At 37.2% G+C, this 17,714-nt stretch overlaps 1 protein-coding gene across 1 annotated transcript in view; it reads right to left on the bottom strand.

The window, feature by feature from the left end:
* LOC122061880 (phosphatidate cytidylyltransferase 1-like) overlaps window positions 1-13,164 on the bottom strand; it is a 33,582-nt gene extending 20,418 nt beyond the window's left edge. The window contains exons 1-6 of the mRNA XM_042625406.1: window positions 12,820-13,164; window positions 12,607-12,712; window positions 6,624-6,718; window positions 5,930-6,183; window positions 5,591-5,742; window positions 3,860-4,001 (exon numbers count right to left, since the gene is read on the bottom strand). Coding sequence (XP_042481340.1) covers window positions 3,860-4,001; window positions 5,591-5,742; window positions 5,930-6,183; window positions 6,624-6,698 — 623 coding nt within the window. The 5' untranslated portion in view covers window positions 6,699-6,718; window positions 12,607-12,712; window positions 12,820-13,164. The remainder of the gene's footprint in view (window positions 1-3,859; window positions 4,002-5,590; window positions 5,743-5,929; window positions 6,184-6,623; window positions 6,719-12,606; window positions 12,713-12,819) is intronic.
* Between the last annotated feature and the right edge of the window lie 4,550 nt (window positions 13,165-17,714).

The following is a 17,714-nucleotide window of genomic DNA, read 5'->3' as shown; positions in this document are numbered from 1 at the left end:
TTCCTTCATCCCATTAGCTGGGCTACTATTTGTCTCCCAAAATCCGAAGGAGGCTTAGGGCTAAGAAAGATCAAACATGTCAATCTTGCGGGTACTATCAAGCTGGCTTGGAAAACTATTTCTAAAAAGAAGAGTATATGGGTTGATTGGGTCTACTCAAACCTTCTCAAGTCGGTTTCCTTTTAGACAGCCAAAACTCCGGTTCATGCCTCTTGGGTTTGGCGAAAGATTATGGGTATCAGACCCTCTATCCTTCCAGCCATATCCTCCCACATTAGAAATGGATCCAGCACTCTCCTGTGGCTAGACTCTTGGCATCCCAAAGGCATTCTCTTCCACACTATTAGTGCCAGAAGCATATACATCTCGAGGCTGCCCAAGCTCCCCCTCGTTTCTGGCATCATTTTTTCGGGTGGCTGGTCCCCCCCAAGCCACTCCTTGCTCGTGCTTGATGAAATTTGGAACTCCCTTCCTCCCATTCAGCAATCTCATAGGCAGGAGCAAGATTCCATCCTTTGGTTGCTGGCTGTCTCTAAGCTTTTCTCCTCCAAGGCTGCTTGGGAGTTTGTCCGAACCCATAGGCAGTCTCTCTTTGGCACAGACTTATATGGTTCCCTCACCACATTCCCCACCAAAGCTTCATAGCCTGGAGAGCTTTCCCCAACTCCTTGCCCACGAACGCCATGCTCATACTCAGAGGCATCCAAGTAGACCCTATGTGCATCCTTTGTGGGAACGAACCGGAAGATATTGACCACCTCTTCTTTACCTACCCCGTCTCCAACTCCATATGGAAGGGTGTCCTCTCCAAATGCTAGCCAACAAATAGAAGAATCCTCCCCTTCCATAGGGAATGGATCTGGATGGATATGACTTTCCAAGGGAAATCAATATGTGACATTGTGGGAAAACTCGCCTTCTATGCCACCATCAATAAGATTTGGATGGAAAGAAACCATAGGAAATGGATCTCAAATTCTCGTTCCTTGGATAAGATTTGGAACACCATCTCCTTTGATATCAAGGGAAAGATCACTCGGCTCTCTACTCAATGTAACCTCTCCCCTAGGAATTGTCATATTGTAAACTACTGGGAGCTTTCTAGCTCCATCATCAGGAATGCCCCTCATCTATGAGTCTGTAATCTCTTCCCCCCCCCCCCCCCCTTTATTGGGGTTGTATGTTTTCTCTCTTGGCAATGAATTTATTTATTCACCCAAAAAGAAAATTGAGAAAGATACTGCAAAGTAACTATAGATATCTAGGATCAACTATAAATAAAGAAGGTGACATAGAGGATAATTATTCTTAGAGTTAAAGTGGGATGGATGAAGTGGAGACATGCGACGAGAGTGCTGCATAACCGATGTATTCCTTTAAAGCTTAAAGGAAAATTCAATAGGACTGTTGTACAACCGGCTATGATGTATGGGGGGCGGAATGTTGGGCAATTAAGAAATGTCATATAGAGAAGCTATGTGTAGTAGTGATGAGCATGTTAAGATGGATGTGCAGCAAAACTAGGAAGGATAAAGAAAGGATGAATGCATTCGAGCTGATTTGAGAATTGCACCTATCAATGAAAAGCTCCGAGAAAGTCGTTTGAGGTGGTTCAATGAATGCTTGAGAACGCCCCGGCAAAGAGGAGTGATACGATTCCAATTGAAGGGACTAAATGAGCTAGGGGCAGGCCTAAAATGACCAAGGAGAAGTAGTGAGGACTGATATGCATAGTCTAGGTCTTGTCCCAAGTATGACTTCAGAATTCAGATAGAGCTGATTGGAGGGTAAGGATCCATGTAGCCGATCCCATTTAGCTGAGATTTTCCTGACTTGATGGGTTGTGCCTCTTTCCTTTTACTTTCTGTTCTCCTATTTTGTTTTGAACTCAAAGTTCATATTTGTTTTGCACGGATCCATGTAGCTGACCCCATTAAGTTGGGATAAGATTGAGTTTGCTGCTGTTGTTGTTACAGAACCCAATTAAGAAAGTAATGGCATTCTGGTAAATAACCAGAAATTTTAGGGGAACAACTGGTAGGATAAAAGGACAAAAGACACGAGGAATTAGGATTTATTGATTGGGCTGACTAGGAATAAACAAAAAATAAGGGGGCAAATTAGGATAAAGGCAAAAGGGAAGGGGCATTATAGGTAGTATCGAAAATGGGGACCTTGAAAAATAAGAACAACCCACGGTTTCTTACAAGAAAGGGAAGAAAACTTCGTCTTCCTCGCAAAACCAGCAGAAACAAAGGGGGGCCAAGTAACCACGAACTTCAACAAGGCCTTCCAATCTTATATAAGAACCAAGAACAAGCGACTAGGGTTTGATAACCAAGAAGAGATTGACCAGAAGTTACCATAGGCAGAACAGATCTTCAAACCCAAGAGAAAGCTGTGTCAAGTCAAACAAATTTTCAGCACATGTTGAAACCCAACAGAATCACTCAAGTAGAGCAGTCCGCAGGAGAGAACCTCAAACTACCAGAATCTATGAAGACTAAAGAGGCAATCAAGACAAGCTAATCTCGCAAGGCGGAAGATTCTGGCGGTAACCAAGAGGCAAATAGACAGCAATTGATGGTTGTCTTCAACATTCGAAACCCTAGATAGCGGCAAATCAATAGCAGAAGTCTCGGACCAGCTTTCTCCCACACTATACAACCAGCCAGCGACAACTTCGCAGAACGATACGATAGCAGCAGCAATAGCAGTAGAGCAGCACAAAGCATCGAAGTACCAGATGACAACTACGCAGAAGTAGAACAATGGAGAGAACCAGAAAATCATGAGCAATAATGGAGAATATGATGCATGTAAAAAAAAAAATCCCACCAGCATTAATCAAACACAGAATACTTTAATTCTTCTTCTTTTTCTTCTTCATGGCTCTGATACCATGTAACAGTACCAAACCTTTGATAAGCAGAAGATGAGAGATGGAAGACGAGAAGAAAAAGAGAATGGAGAGAAAGAAGTGGAGAGAGAAATCTGGACAATGGTTAGATAGTTCTCCTACTGTACCAGCCAGTTTATTCATAAAGAAACTCAACAGATTAAAAAATAGAACCGAAACTCTTAGCTAATTATTCCTTAGGACTATCACAGAAGGAAACTTAATTAAAATAGGAAACAATAAGAAAACAAAGACCTACTTTGACAATAAACATATTCCCACAGTACAGAGTCCATGGAGACACATGGGCCTCCAACAAATACATTGCACAAAAACTTTGTATTTCCCAATGACTGTCAAGGGACAAGGTGAAAGCAACAGCACCAAGAGATAACCACAGAGAAACGAATGACAGTAACACTAGGAACAGTCCTAAAATACAATGTTACATAAATTCCCCCTAGGAACCAAGAAGGGAGATGAAAAAAAAATATATACATTGTTACAGTATGGTAAAGATAGGCTTGGTAACAGAGCAAAATCTTTAAACAATAAATGAAAGTACATTCTTATTACTGCAATATTAGCTAACAAAAATATTAAAGAAAGAAAGAAAAAATGGTGGAGAAAAGGAACGCTCCTGACAGAAATAAAAAAATAAAAAAAATAAAAAAGACATGAAATAAATCACAAACAAAATTGAAATGATATAATTAGAACCTGACGTGGGTTATCCAATTAACAAATCAAAAACTTCATAATGATGCTTCGGATATATATTAAACATGTAAATATAAGCAAACAGAAAGGATAAGAACAGGGGGTAGGAGTGTACTCATTACAATAATTCAGAAAATGGAATATGCAGTGAGTGTTGATAAAGTAAGCTTAAAAATTGAATTTTGTGTTCATAACTACTTAGCAAGAGTCACAAGAAATAGTTTTAGTATGCTATTTTACCAGAAGATTCCTTCAAAAATATTTGCTACAGTGAAGGAAGACTGTGTAAAGACCACAATTAGAATCATGTGTGTCCATGCATACTGGCCAAATTGATACTTGTACATCTTCTTCTTCAACGTAAGAATGAACCACATAAATCCTGAACCCATAATTAGATTAAAAAATTAATATCGATTGTACTTTCAGCTGCAATACATTATGGTATAAGGAATTCTGATTCTGGAAGGATAAAAAACAATATATAACATAATATAATATTTTTTTCATTGCAACAAAAAATTTTATTAAAATGAAAAATATTTGGATGATATTCATGAGTAAAACTCCAACCAGAGAGAAGGATTCTTTCTTCTTAGAAAGAGGGGGAAAAAACCCAAACAAAGGATAACAAAGTCACTAACACTAGAACACCAAACAGCTACACCAAGCCCAACCCAAGCAAAAGCCCATAGACCAAAAAGCAGTACCCAACCACATCCACACCAAAAGGAGCTCAAACAACCCTACCTGACAGCTGATATGATGAATCACCCTATCTATAGGCAACCACCAGACCTAAATTTCCAAACAACCACCTGAGCTCAATACCAACATTTTCTGGAAAGGAATTCACCCAGGAAAAAGAAGAAAAATGATAGGAGTGAAAAAGAGAAGGAACTCAATAGGGACATGCCCCACTATGACCCAACTTCCCAGTCTCCCACAATCACAGTCCCTAATGCCCCTGTCACTTTTCTGTCAAACCAGCCTTTTTTTTTTTTGGTGGAATTTCTTCACTTGAATCATAGTTTTTAAGGCACTGGTAAGGCGACGCCTTAGCAGCGCCTTGGCGCTGATGCGGTCTAGAGATGGTAAGGCAGTGCTCCGCCTTATGTGAAGTGGCGCCTTATGGGTTTTTTTGTTTTTTTTAAACACATTTAAAATTACTTGATGAAGATTCCAAATATAGATATTTTATTGGTAGGTGTATGGTTTTGTTAACACTTGAGATGTACGGGATCAGCTTTACTTCATCAAAAATAACCAAAACAAACAAAACAAAAACACGATTCACAAACAGGGTTTGGATTTTGTCAAGGGTTTTAAGAAAGGATTTTGAGAAGGAATCAAGGAACAAGGAAGAACCATTGATCCAGGCCACCATTTTGCTCCGGCAGCGATGAGCTTCATTCTTCTTTGACGGGAGTAGAAATATAGTGGATGACCTTAGGACTTAGGCACTCATTTTGGCATCATAGAGGTAAGTATAATAAATACTTGTATTTTTTGTCTTCTTTTCCTTATATTTATAATTTTGTTTCATAATTATGTATTTATATTATATGTTAATATGTTATGATGATTAATGATTGATGATTGATGATTGATGAAGATGAACTTAGTTTATTCACTTTATTGATTTGTTCTCTTGATGAATATCTTACATTGGTATGAATATGAACATTTAATATTTATTTAGCATATGAGTAATAGGATTCAACTAGGATTTAAGCCAAATAGATTGGTTTTATAAAAAAAATTATACAGGAACGCTTTAGTCGATAAGGCGACGCTTTATGCCCGCCTTATCGATAAGGCGCTCTGAAAGACCCTCAAGCGCCTGCGTCACCTTACCGCCTTAAAAGCTATGACTTGAATAATATATATATATATATATATAACAAAGAAGCACAATAACAAGAATAATTTGTACATATATGAAACAATAATAATGGAGAAATTACCAACCTGCAATATATAAGAAATAGCAAATAACCATTTGATATTTCATGAGGCCGCTCACAAATCGATACAAAATTTTATCTGAGGTTACAGTGTTGACAAGTTGTTGACTGATGATTCGACCATATACAAAAAGCATTGCTGTGAAGAAAAAATGCCTGGTAACACAAAATGGAATAAATGCAATTATACACGAATGGCACATGATGGATGTCATCTATAAGTAACTGCAAATTGGTTCCCATAACTAGAATTTGGATTCGATCATAAAGCAGCCTAGGCTTCTAACCATTTTGAAAACTTTGCATATCTATAACTCTTTACAGATAAACCCGGTTATCTTACCAGTTTAAAAGCCTGAATCCTGGAAGCTGCCTGTCTTCATGAGATCTCCTAAGTAGACTGAAAAGCTCCCTCGCCATAAAGATTTGGATAACGACAACCATAGCCCAAATATAGAGATGACCCATATAGATAATAAATGCAAACCCTCCAATCATCCAGATGGATGAATATGCACGGATCAACATTGACCTGTATTTGTTTTGATCGTTAACAAGTAAGTGACTTTTATCTGCTTTGCTAGCCTCTGAAGGAACCTAGCACCAAATAAAAACCAGTTTACACCTTAAGTCCTCCCTTTTGGTTTTCAATGAGTTCAATAAGAAATAGGACCACTTCATGTAACATGGACATTACCAACAATGTGTATTCAAAAGGAGATTAGTAATACTAAATACTAATAATGTAGATCCAATTTAGAAAGAATGGAGGGTTATACAAGCCCCAAAATGAGCCAAAGCAGATCAGTCCAGAACCAAGCAACACATCTAATAAGTTTTGTCCCAAACACTCAATTAGTAGTTCTAAACAAAGTGTGGAATGTAAATTTAACAGCAATAGGGATTTTTAAAAACAAAACGAGCAAAGGCAAAGCCATCTGCCATCTGCCATCAACTTGCATGGCTATAATAAACTACTTGGAAGGAATAGATTTGTTCATAGAAATAACTCCATATAACAATTTGTAATCACCAACCTCATTTGATCGCCTGCGGTGACGAACTCGGCCAATAGGAGTTGCAGGAGCACTGATGCTGTGATCCTTTTGCATGGCTCTATATCTATTTATTACTACAAAAAAACAAAGAAAATATATGTAGAAATGTTCATCATAAATAAACTAGGAAGTAAGTTATTCAACAAAAAAAAATATGAGGATGCATGCTCACACAACAACAAACAAACAAACTCAGCCTTATCCCAACTTAATGGGGTCGGCGACATGGATCCAAACAAAACAAATTAGGTAAAGACTGAGGTCTAAATAGGAAAGGGGAATACAGAGATGAGAAAAAAGAGATAAGATATGTGATGAGAAATGAAAATGAAAAAGACATAGGATGAGGATGCATGCTCTCACAAAAAATATCCAATTAGAAATTCTTAGTGCATATTTTCTCTGTAGGTGGAAGATTTGCTTCAGTGGAGAAAGCAGTCATGTCATAGAAAAAACTCATAACCCTTTCTTTCACCCATCAATAGGGTTTTGGTCGGTCACTTTTCCGGGCAAAAGGTAGTGAAGACACATGTGAATAGATAAGTGAGTAATACTAAGAGAAAATTCCATTGGGTGATTGGCCAAGGATGCCAGGGATCAGGCCCTTTTAAATGGTTCTATATAGATGAGTCTTCCAAAAAGCAACTTCCTATGGCATGGGATGGTCCTCTATTGTCCCTATTCCCTACCTACATATGGTAACATGGTAGTATGGAATCACATGCTAGACCAGCTCACAAACCTCAACCAAAAAGTAACTTATTGTATCTTACATCACTGTTCAGACTATACAAACTGGAAACTTGGTCCATAACCCGCTAGGCTAGAACCATCTGATGTTCATGTTCAGTCTATCTATAGAAACATTTCCAACCCACATTATTAGATGAACCACAAGTACTAATAAGTATATTTTTTTCTTCAATATTTATAGTTATGCTCTTTTTCTTCAATATTTATTTTCAATTTCATTTTACAAAAACAATAGGTTGGGAATGATTTGATTAATGCATTATCACATAGTTGATATGTTCTCTACTTCTCTTGATGCATCACTACTGAAACTCACTGTGACAGAACAACCCTTGTTCTCAAAGAACTCAAGTCAAGAATACCAAATACGATCTGAATGTAGCCATAAATTTTGTGATGGTAGACATATGAATCAAATGAAGAATACAAAACAACAACAACAACAAACTCAGCTTTATCCCAACTTAACGGGGTCGGCTACATGGATCCGTGCAAAACAAAGTAGGAAAAGCTGATGTCCAGAAAAAAAAGGGGGAATGAAGAGACGCAGAAATGAGGGGTGGGAAATAAAAAACGAACGTAACAAGAAAGAGGCACAACCCAGCCAGTCAGGAAAATCTCAGCAGCTATATGAATCATTGCCCTCCAATATGCTCTATCCAAAGTCATACTCGGGACAAGACCTAGACTATGCATGTCATTCCTCACTACTTCTCCTATGGTTATTTTAGGCCTACCTCTGGCTCTTTTAGCTCCTTCAGTCAGGATTGCAACACTCCTTAATTGGGCATCCCCAGGCCTCCGTTGAACTTGAGCATGCCGCCTCAAACAATTTTCTCGGAGCTTGTCATTGATTGGGGCAACTCCCAAATCAGCACTAATCCACTCATTCCTTACTTATCCTTCCTAGTTTTGCACACAACCATGAACCATCTCAACATCCTCAACTTTGATACAAATAACTTCTCAATATGACACTCCTTAACTGCACAACATTCTGCCCCATACAATCATAGCCGGTTGTACAACAGCCCTATAGAACTTTATGACAAAGATCCAGCTCTCCTTACACAGCCATGTTCCTTTTTTAACTAAAGATCCAATAACATAGCCAATGCCTTATGAAAACCAGGCTACACCATTAAGGTTACTAAGCGGCTTTGGAAAAGAGTTGTGTCCTTTCAATGTGTTATAAAGCATGCTTTGTACGATATAATGATGCTTATGGTGTAGACTGGTCCTAATCAGGCAACGGCTTGGCACCACAATCATTAGTTTGAAAATGACCATGACGGCATTAGATTTTCTAATACATGTCAATAAAACGTAAAAGGTAAAAAAGGAAAACAAAAGGGGAGTGAGAGGAACAAGATGACAGAGTAAGATCAAGGCTAAAACTGACCCAATGGATCCCAAATGCAGGGCTCACAAACAGGGAACTCCCAAAAATAAAATGACCAAATGGACCACAGAAATTTTTATTTCTCTCACTCAAATAAACGACCACTTTTTTCCATAAACTAATCTATTAGGTGGCTAAAATATAAAGTATAGCCGCTGGTGTTGTCAAAAACAACAAATAAGAGTCTTAATGGCTAAACTATGAAGTATAGCTGCTGGTGTTGTCAAGAACAACAAATAAGAGGCTTAAACACACAAAACTTGATCCTAAAACTGATAAGTCAGGTGGGGCTAAAACATACTTGTATCAGATTGATGCAATTTTTCAGTTCCAGAAACTACCCAACTTCAGAAATTTGCCCTCTCCAAAAAAAAAAAAAAAAAAAACATCCAGAACGTGTTAGAACCTTAGATTGATGCAGATCCAAGGTTCTCTTAGAGATACATGCGCAGAAGGAAAAACCAGTACAATATAAAGATCTGGAGTGCCACATGGTTCAGTACTTTTGGTCCAAGTTTTGGACCAGTTTTTGTCTTAAACTGAACCACAGTTCAGTCTTGGATTTAGTCCTTCTTGCTACATTCGTGGGATTTATTTTAGTTGTATTTCTTTTTTATTTCATTGCTACTACAAGGGTGGACAGGTGTTTGTTTGCTACTGTTTCACCTACCAGCTCAAACTGTTAGGGAAGGTCAGCGTAAATATATACATCAATCTCCCCCGCACGTGCAGGCCAAAATCTCATGGTCCTTGCACGTGAAGCTCATGCAGCATTTCCTTTGCACAGCACCGAGGGAAAGGAAATGTCAAGAGAACTCTTCTGATACACTTCCCAATAGTCAAACACTTGACCTCCCTACTCTCATACCACGTTCGCTACTGTTTAACATAAAAGCTCGAACTATTAGAGAAGGGTAGCGTCCATGTATACATCAATTGCTAACAAGTACCAGCCCTTAGTTTCTATTTTGTAGTAGTTCAAGAGACTTTCTAAATTCTAGTTGCAAGGGATTCCTCCTTCCACACATGGAGGGTTTCCAATTTTGCTTATTTCATTGAAGTTATAAATCATTAGTTATCAAGGGTCGCCTAGGCGCCCTCTAGGCATCCACGTGTCTTTAGGGTGTCAAGGCAATGCCTCACCCAGCTGGATGTAGGTAACGCGACAGCCTTGGCCACCTGAGTATTGGATAGCTATTTCTTGGACGTCTTGGTCCACCTAAGTCCCTGGCTGGGCGGGCGCCTTGAGCTTCTTCTTCTTTTTTTTTTGTCATATGATATAAAAAAATTTCCTAAATTTTTTATTTACCAGTGTACAGAGTTATAGTGCTTGTGACACATGGAATCATTGGATCTTAAACTTTAATATACTGTTGTATCTGGTTGTACCATTATACTTTTTTACTAATTCTCGGCTAGAATCAATTATGATCATATCACTGAACTGAATGACAGAAATATCTTCTTTGTTCATTTATATTTAACTGCTGGTTTTTACAGCTACTTTGTGTAAATAATTGATCAGTCTTACAATGGATGTTAATTTATATGTTGTTATATGGTGGATCAGGGGAAACCAGAGAGGATGGTTGTGGTTCGGTGAAATGCAAGATGATATGTTGGTTCAGGAAAACCTGGAGATGTTCATCCTATTTGGGTTCCACGCAAACAGCGGAAGTAATAATCCCACATTAGAAGTGGGTAGCATGGTTTAAGATCTCTTTTTCTCTTTTTCTTTTTTTCTTTTTTTTTTTCAAAAGGCGAGGAGACCATTGGCGAGGTACAAAACCAACAATAACTCGACTGAGATCTAAAGATCTAGCTGAGATCTTGCCACTTATCTCGTTTCGAGCTGGTTTCGGTTCAACTTGGTCGGATCACGTGATATAAAAGGCTGAGTTTCCACCCATTTCGCCTAATCTCGCAAAATCTCGTTGGAATCTCGCTGGTCTCGCCTCTCTCTCTCTAGTTTTTTTGGAAAAAAAAACACCATGAAGCAAGGATTTTGGTGCTTCTTCTTGAGGATCTTCATTCTTACACTCATTGAAGCTTAAGGAATAGAGATTATTGCCTCATACAAATTTGTGGTGACTTTTCTTCTCAAGAACCATTTTAGGAAAAAAAAATTCTTTTCAAACTCATTTTTTTCATAGAAACATCATCAATACTTGTTGGTTGCCATTGATTTTTTTATTTGTGATGCATCTAAACTGATCTATAGATTCATGGAGGAAAAAATATATTTCTATTTTTAAATTTTTTTCTGTTTAAACAAATAATTTTCTTGCAAAAAAAAAAATTTAAAATATATATATATACATAATTAGAAATGATGCCCTTTATATTCCTACGATTATGTTGTATTAGAATGTTGATTGTGGAATGTGGATTGTGGAATAGAGCATACTAGCCTCGGGTCCGAAGAGTTGGCAACTACATACATAGGGTACGAAGTCAAAGTACCATTTTGAGTTTGATTTTTAAAAAATGGATGTCTCCCTTTGTGTTTATAATGCCTAAAATAGAGTAAATGCAAAGTTTCAAGAGCTACAAAGGCCACATGCCCATCGAGACCAACCAGCGAGTTTACCAGGGAAAATATACATGATCTCGGTGAGATCTCACTCTGGACCTATTTTTTTGGGATAGCGAGATGAGTGGCGAGAGCGAGATCTTAAATATTGTGGGTAGCCCGATGTACAGACTTATAGGTACTAGGGCACCATCTCTCTAACGGCTAGCTTCTAAGGATGAGTTCTACCCAAGTGCCTAACACATCCGACTTAGGATTCTTCATATTGAAGTAGATGTTGAGGTTGAGGCTTGCCTTTCATATGCTTAGGCAAATCCTATGAACCTTTTTTTAGTTGTATGACCAACCTCGATCACAAGGAAAGACACTTCGAAACAATGTAATTGAAATTGAAGACAGAGATTCGAGCATTAAGAAAAGAATTCCAAGGAAATGAAAAAAGAACTTCCTAGCCTTTTCATAGGGTGAAACGAGACTTTAGTAGCTCCTAGAATCCATAGAGTCAATAAATGTGCCATGGCCCCTTTGAAGGCGTGGTCTAGACTACTTTCATTCCACTTTCATATTTCTAAATAGAACATTCATTTGGGCGTACTTAGCACTCAGATCGAAGAAGGGATGCACACCCCCCCCCAATGGGAGTACTAAGTACCACCTTAGAGATGCAAAACATAGGTTGGCTGGCATTAATCAGCCTTTCCTATCACACCACATGTGGAAAGAAACAAAGCCTGTTTTATGTACAAGTTACTGCTGGTTTCTTTAATTGGCTGTTAATTTACTTATGATGTTTATGATGTGTCTATATTAGATATATGGGCTAATATAGAATAGGGGGAAAGATAGAAGGGCACCTTGTCGCCTAGGCACCTCTCTACTGCCTTGGGTTGCCTTGACAACTATGTTACTAATAAAGAGTAGGGATCACACTCCCACTCGTTGAGTTCTAGGTGGGAGGCCTAGTCCATATCCCTTCTTTCTCTATCTTCCAATTTCTTCTTCTTTATTCAATCAAGGTCAACCTTTTGTTTACTCTCCATTCCGACGCAGGTCAGAAATGAATCAATGCTTAAACCAATTAATGAGAACATTTGTACTACTTCATACTAACATGTCTTATCATTGAAGGCATCTTAATGCAACATTAAGACCGGTCTATTTATAAATCATCTAAACAAAGTAGCATATAGAAAAATCAGAGGAACCATTAACCACAATACATTCAAATTCATGCCAACGAAATAAATAAATAAATGCAACAAAGCCAAACTCACCAGTAACGAGAAGCAAAGCAACCTAGATGAAGGTTGCTCCAGGAAAACAACACCTTTTCACTTAAAACCTCCAAAAAGGATAAGCAGAACAGCTCTAATACTCCGTCTAAAACGTAAAAGCAGGGGGGGGGGGGGGAAGGAACCAAAATGAGAACTCTGAAAGGCGAAACAATTAATCTCAAGGATCTAAAAATGGAAACCAAAATAACGCACCTGAGCTGTGTTTGATTGGGCTTGCGTCTGTTAACTAAGCTTCTTCACATCGTCGAGGAAAGACGACGCCATTCTTAGTCCCCAAAAATCTCAGTGTGGTGACTAATGGAGTTCTAGGGTTCCAGAGCTCATCAACGAGGAAGAGGAGAGCTAATTTACCTGGTTCCGTTGCAAGAGAAAGAACGCCTAGATCGAAGCGAAGAAATCGCTGGGACGAACAGAGAAGACAGGACTAACAGAGAACAGGTAGTAACGAAGATGGCATTACGCTTGTGGTTCTCGTCGGGTCGCTTAAAAAGGCTCCCGTTTGTTTCACCAGAAAATCCAATTCCAATTCCAGAAAATAATGTTGCGCGATTTTCCAATTCGTTAGAAAAATATTTTGAGTTTGAACTTTGAGGCGTAAATTAAAGTTAAAACTTAAAATAGCTAAAAAATAAATAATATCAAATACAAAACGGGAATATTTTAGGTCATCCACTGGGCAAAATTTTTTTATTTGACATTTTTTTGGAAGCTACAAAAAGGGCCAGAAATAATGATAGAGGTAATGATTAACTTCTGTGTTTTTCTCTCTCTCTTATAATTCAAAAGTTTTTATTTATTTATTTATTTTATTCTTTTTCTTAACTTCCAAACATAGCTTAAGACGAAGGGAAAACTTAAAAAGATCAGGTGACCATGGGAGGGATCACGATCATCTCTATAGAGGTCATCAGACATAGAGTACCCATAGAGGCCTATCTATGCGATACGTGGAGGAAAAAAATCTAATGGAGGAGAAAAAATTCACATATCTTTGCCCACTTAACATCTCCATTGTCAACAACAATTGTTTAGTATAGTTGATGAGCTGTGGTATGCAAAAAACCCATGTTCATCAGATTGTCTTTAGTTCGAACCTCCTGATTGTTATCTACTACCCCTCCCTACCAAAAAAAAAAAAAAAAAACTCTCCATTGTCAATCCATTATAAACATGGCCTAAGACAAGGAGAAAACTTAAAAAAATTAAGTGACCATGGGAGGGATCAAGATCCTCTCCATGGAGGCCATCACACAGAGCTCTCATAGAGGTCTATCTATGCAACATTTGGAGGAACACAAATCCAATGGAGGAGAAGAAATTCACATAATTCACGGTTCGATGGTTGGAACTTGGATGAGACTTAAAAAGGGTATTTTGGACCTTTGATAATAAGAGGCAGGAGTTAACTTTTATTTTATTTTCTTTTCTTGGCTTCCAAACATTGCCTAATGCAAGGAGAAAACTTAAAAAAACCAAGTGACCTTGGGAAGACTTTACATTATGGACCAAGATTTTTTCATAAGAATCTCTTAATTCGCGAGTTCTATTGTTGGATCGGACTTAAAAAGGGTGTTTTGGATCTTTGATAATAAGAGGCAGCAGGAGTTAATGAAACCACTCTTTCCGTTTATTTTTAGTAGATTAATGAAGCCATTCACTATTCTAAGAAACTAATCAGAGCATCAAATCTTCATGGTGGAAGAGACTATGGGTGAAGGAACATTATGAGAGAATAAAATCTTACTTTAAGTAAGCTCATTTAGGCACCCTTCTTTTTTGACATGTAAGATTACTTTCTCAAAGTTTAATCCAGGGTTCTATGATCTGGAAAAAAGAATTTATACTCCAAGGAAGAAAAGAATTTATACTCTAAAAAGATATGTGTGCTCAGGTCAGGTCTCCACTTGCAACAAAAGTCATCTACATTGAGTAACTTTCTAAGAAAATCTTCTTCAAATTTATTATTCCTGCATGAATTAATAAATAAATAAATACTCCTTGCCAGTAATAAACAATCTCTTAGAGCTTCAGATAATATTGAAAGAACTTTTGCTATAGTGGTACGATGAGCTTTTGTTGCTAGGAAGACTCCTATGGAGTCTCTAATAACAACTCTTAACACCATACATCAATTGTCAATTGAGAAAGCAGCATCAAAGTTTAGTCTTATAGAAATAAGTCGAAGAGGAACTCCATGTATTAAAATAACGGAACTCCTAATCTAGGTTATAAATTTGGCAACCTATAATTCCATATTTTTTAGGAATATAAAGTTGAAAGCTAAGTGACATACAAACAACACATAAATATATACTTTATATACATATATATATATATACATTTATGACTAAATTCAATTTTTTACCTTTTATTAGGATCAATTATGTAAGACTAAAACCCTAAGTTATTCCTTTTTTTTTTATGTCAATTCTATAGCGACAAGAGAAATATCTGAAAAAAATAGACTAAGTTGCAGCCGAGCCCAAAAGAATTTGGTTCTTTAGCCAAAATCTAGGTGTCGGTTCTTCATCTTGTCTGAAATAAAAAAAAAAATAAAAAAAGCTAAAAAATACTTGAATTTTTTTTTTCCAAAAACATAATGGAAAAAAAAAATTCCTCACAAACTTTCAATTTGGTGACTAAAATTATTTGCCCCTCCCAAATCCTGCAATAGTGCAAGCCTTGTGCTCTCTCAATCTTACAAAATGGAATGAAGATACTAGTTTAGGCTAAAAATCAAAATATTGACTTGAGAACAAATGATGACCAAATGATATGATTGGTGTAAGTGGTTAGGGTGGACAACCAACATGATCTTTAAATATACATGGATGATCCTAATTATATGTGAAAAGGCTTAGTTTTCATCAAGTTAAGTTGGGAGCAAAGCCTGGAAAACGACATCTAGAACATGAATATCTTTTTTCAGAAATTCAGGCTTTCTTTTACTTTGTTGGTAGAATTATCGAGGCTTTCACGAAAGTTGAAAAAATGAAACTTGACAGCTTAATCCAAGAGTTAGATTTAGGAGTGTGAATCAATCTTAAGGTTTCTTAACTCAGTCTAGGCCCAACTTAGGGTTGGATTGGGATATCTTGACCCAAGCCCAACCCAGCCTGACTCTGATTGACCCTAATTAGGTCAGGCTGGGTCGAGTTGGCCCTAATTGACCATGGTATCCCCTCCATATTATCATTTAGATAAGAGAGAGAGAGCATTAACCCGTTTATTTTCAAACTCTGAAAGCCAACAATGTATATTAAAAAAAAAAATGAAAAATGAAAAAATAAATATAGACATAAGTGGTGTGATGATAAAAGGTGTTGATAAAATAGTTGTTTTGAGAATGTGGCTCACAACTTGATCGAATGGGTTAGGAAAAACAATATTTTGAAAGACGTATAGCCCAAGCCTTAACCAGGCTCAGGATGAGCTAAGGCAGGTTCTAGCCGATCTGGCTTTTTAGAAACAGCGTATTAATTAATGATTTTATTTTTTATTTTTTATATAACTTGATTTAATTCATTATAAACTTTTATTGAAGAATTTCACTTGGAACGTTTTCATGCCAACTTGGAAACCAGAGATACTTTCTGGCAGGTCTGAGTGGTTGGTCTAAAATCAACCAGATTCTTACAAAGTCGTTGATAGACCTATCAATTTGATATTTCGTTTTTTCCTTTTGTCCTAAATTGTCACTTGAATATTTTGTATCTAAACCCATTGATAGCACCCGTTCTCTCTCTCTCTCACCAGGCTTTTATTCCATTCAATAGCAACACCCCTTAACGATGTCAAATTGGAACCATAGCCGAAACTGAAATCAGACCGAATAAGAGAATCGAATAAATTCGATTTCAATTTGGATTTTGGAATATAGTATTTCAATTCGGTTTGGTCCGATTTCAATTTCAGCATAGGAACTATTGGTTCAAACCAAACTGAACTGAATTGAAATACTAATACAGCATAGTATATTAATATAAACCGTTGCTTGATAGTGTGGCCACTGCACCAGCACAAGAACTGATGAGAGCATGCAGGGGCATGAACCATGGATGAGTTTTTTTATTTCACGGGCTCGGTGTTGGATATGTATGATTCCCGCCAACAGTGGGGTGGTAATTTCAGTCGCTTCTGTGTTTGGGCACAGGAGCCACACAACCAAACACCATTATTTTTCTCATTAATATATTATAATGCTAATATATTATAGTATATTAATAATAAAAAAAGATATCATGATATATCAATAAATTAAAATACTAATATATATTGTATATATATTATTAATATTATACTTTATAATTTTAAAATATATAGTATATGAACCAAGTACAAGAATCAATCAAAACCAAACCGATTTACACCCTTAACACCCCTCTTGGAGAGAAAAGGAGAGGAAAGATCTGCTTTATCTATAGAGATGTTGGCTATATGTCAAATTTGTTTCTGTGGGTGGAACAAGGTTCTACAACTTGGGAATGATCAAAGTTGATACCATTTCAGAACGGACTGAATCAGACCATAACAGACAAATCTAACCCTTTTTTGTTTCTAAATCATATTTTATTACGATTTTTCCCTTGAATCATATATGCGGAAGGGGATCAGAAAGGTTAGGATTGGGAATCAGTTGAGGCCTATACCATTCTAACCGTTCCATTATGTTTTATACAACCATGGTATGGAACTGGGCCTCCAAAATTTTTTAATTCGATCTGATTCTATGGTGATGATTAACCGCTGTCCTTGAAAGGTTGCGCATGTGAGGAGTGCCTTTGTCAATATGAGTGGAAGTTTACATTATGCTGCATTTGAACATGTTTGGAGGGAATTGAATCAACCTGTAGATTACATTGCTTCTCTAACATGTGGGGATCGAGAGGAACTAATTATTCTACCATCGACTTTACGCTCGATTTAGCAAAACTTTTACAAATTAAATGATGTTGATCACTGTATCTACCATATATTGTAATTCTCTTTTGTTTTAATAAAATCCTTATCTTACCTATAAAGTAAACACCCCTTTTGAAACAAATCAAGTGATAATCTTGGTTTTGCTTGTCTGCGAACCCCCCCCC

This window comes from Macadamia integrifolia, chromosome 14 (genome assembly GCF_013358625.1).
Source record: "Macadamia integrifolia cultivar HAES 741 chromosome 14, SCU_Mint_v3, whole genome shotgun sequence".
In the NCBI taxonomy this organism is placed as follows: Eukaryota; Viridiplantae; Streptophyta; class Magnoliopsida; order Proteales; family Proteaceae; genus Macadamia; species Macadamia integrifolia.
This window is presented reverse-complemented; position numbering and strand designations above follow the sequence as displayed.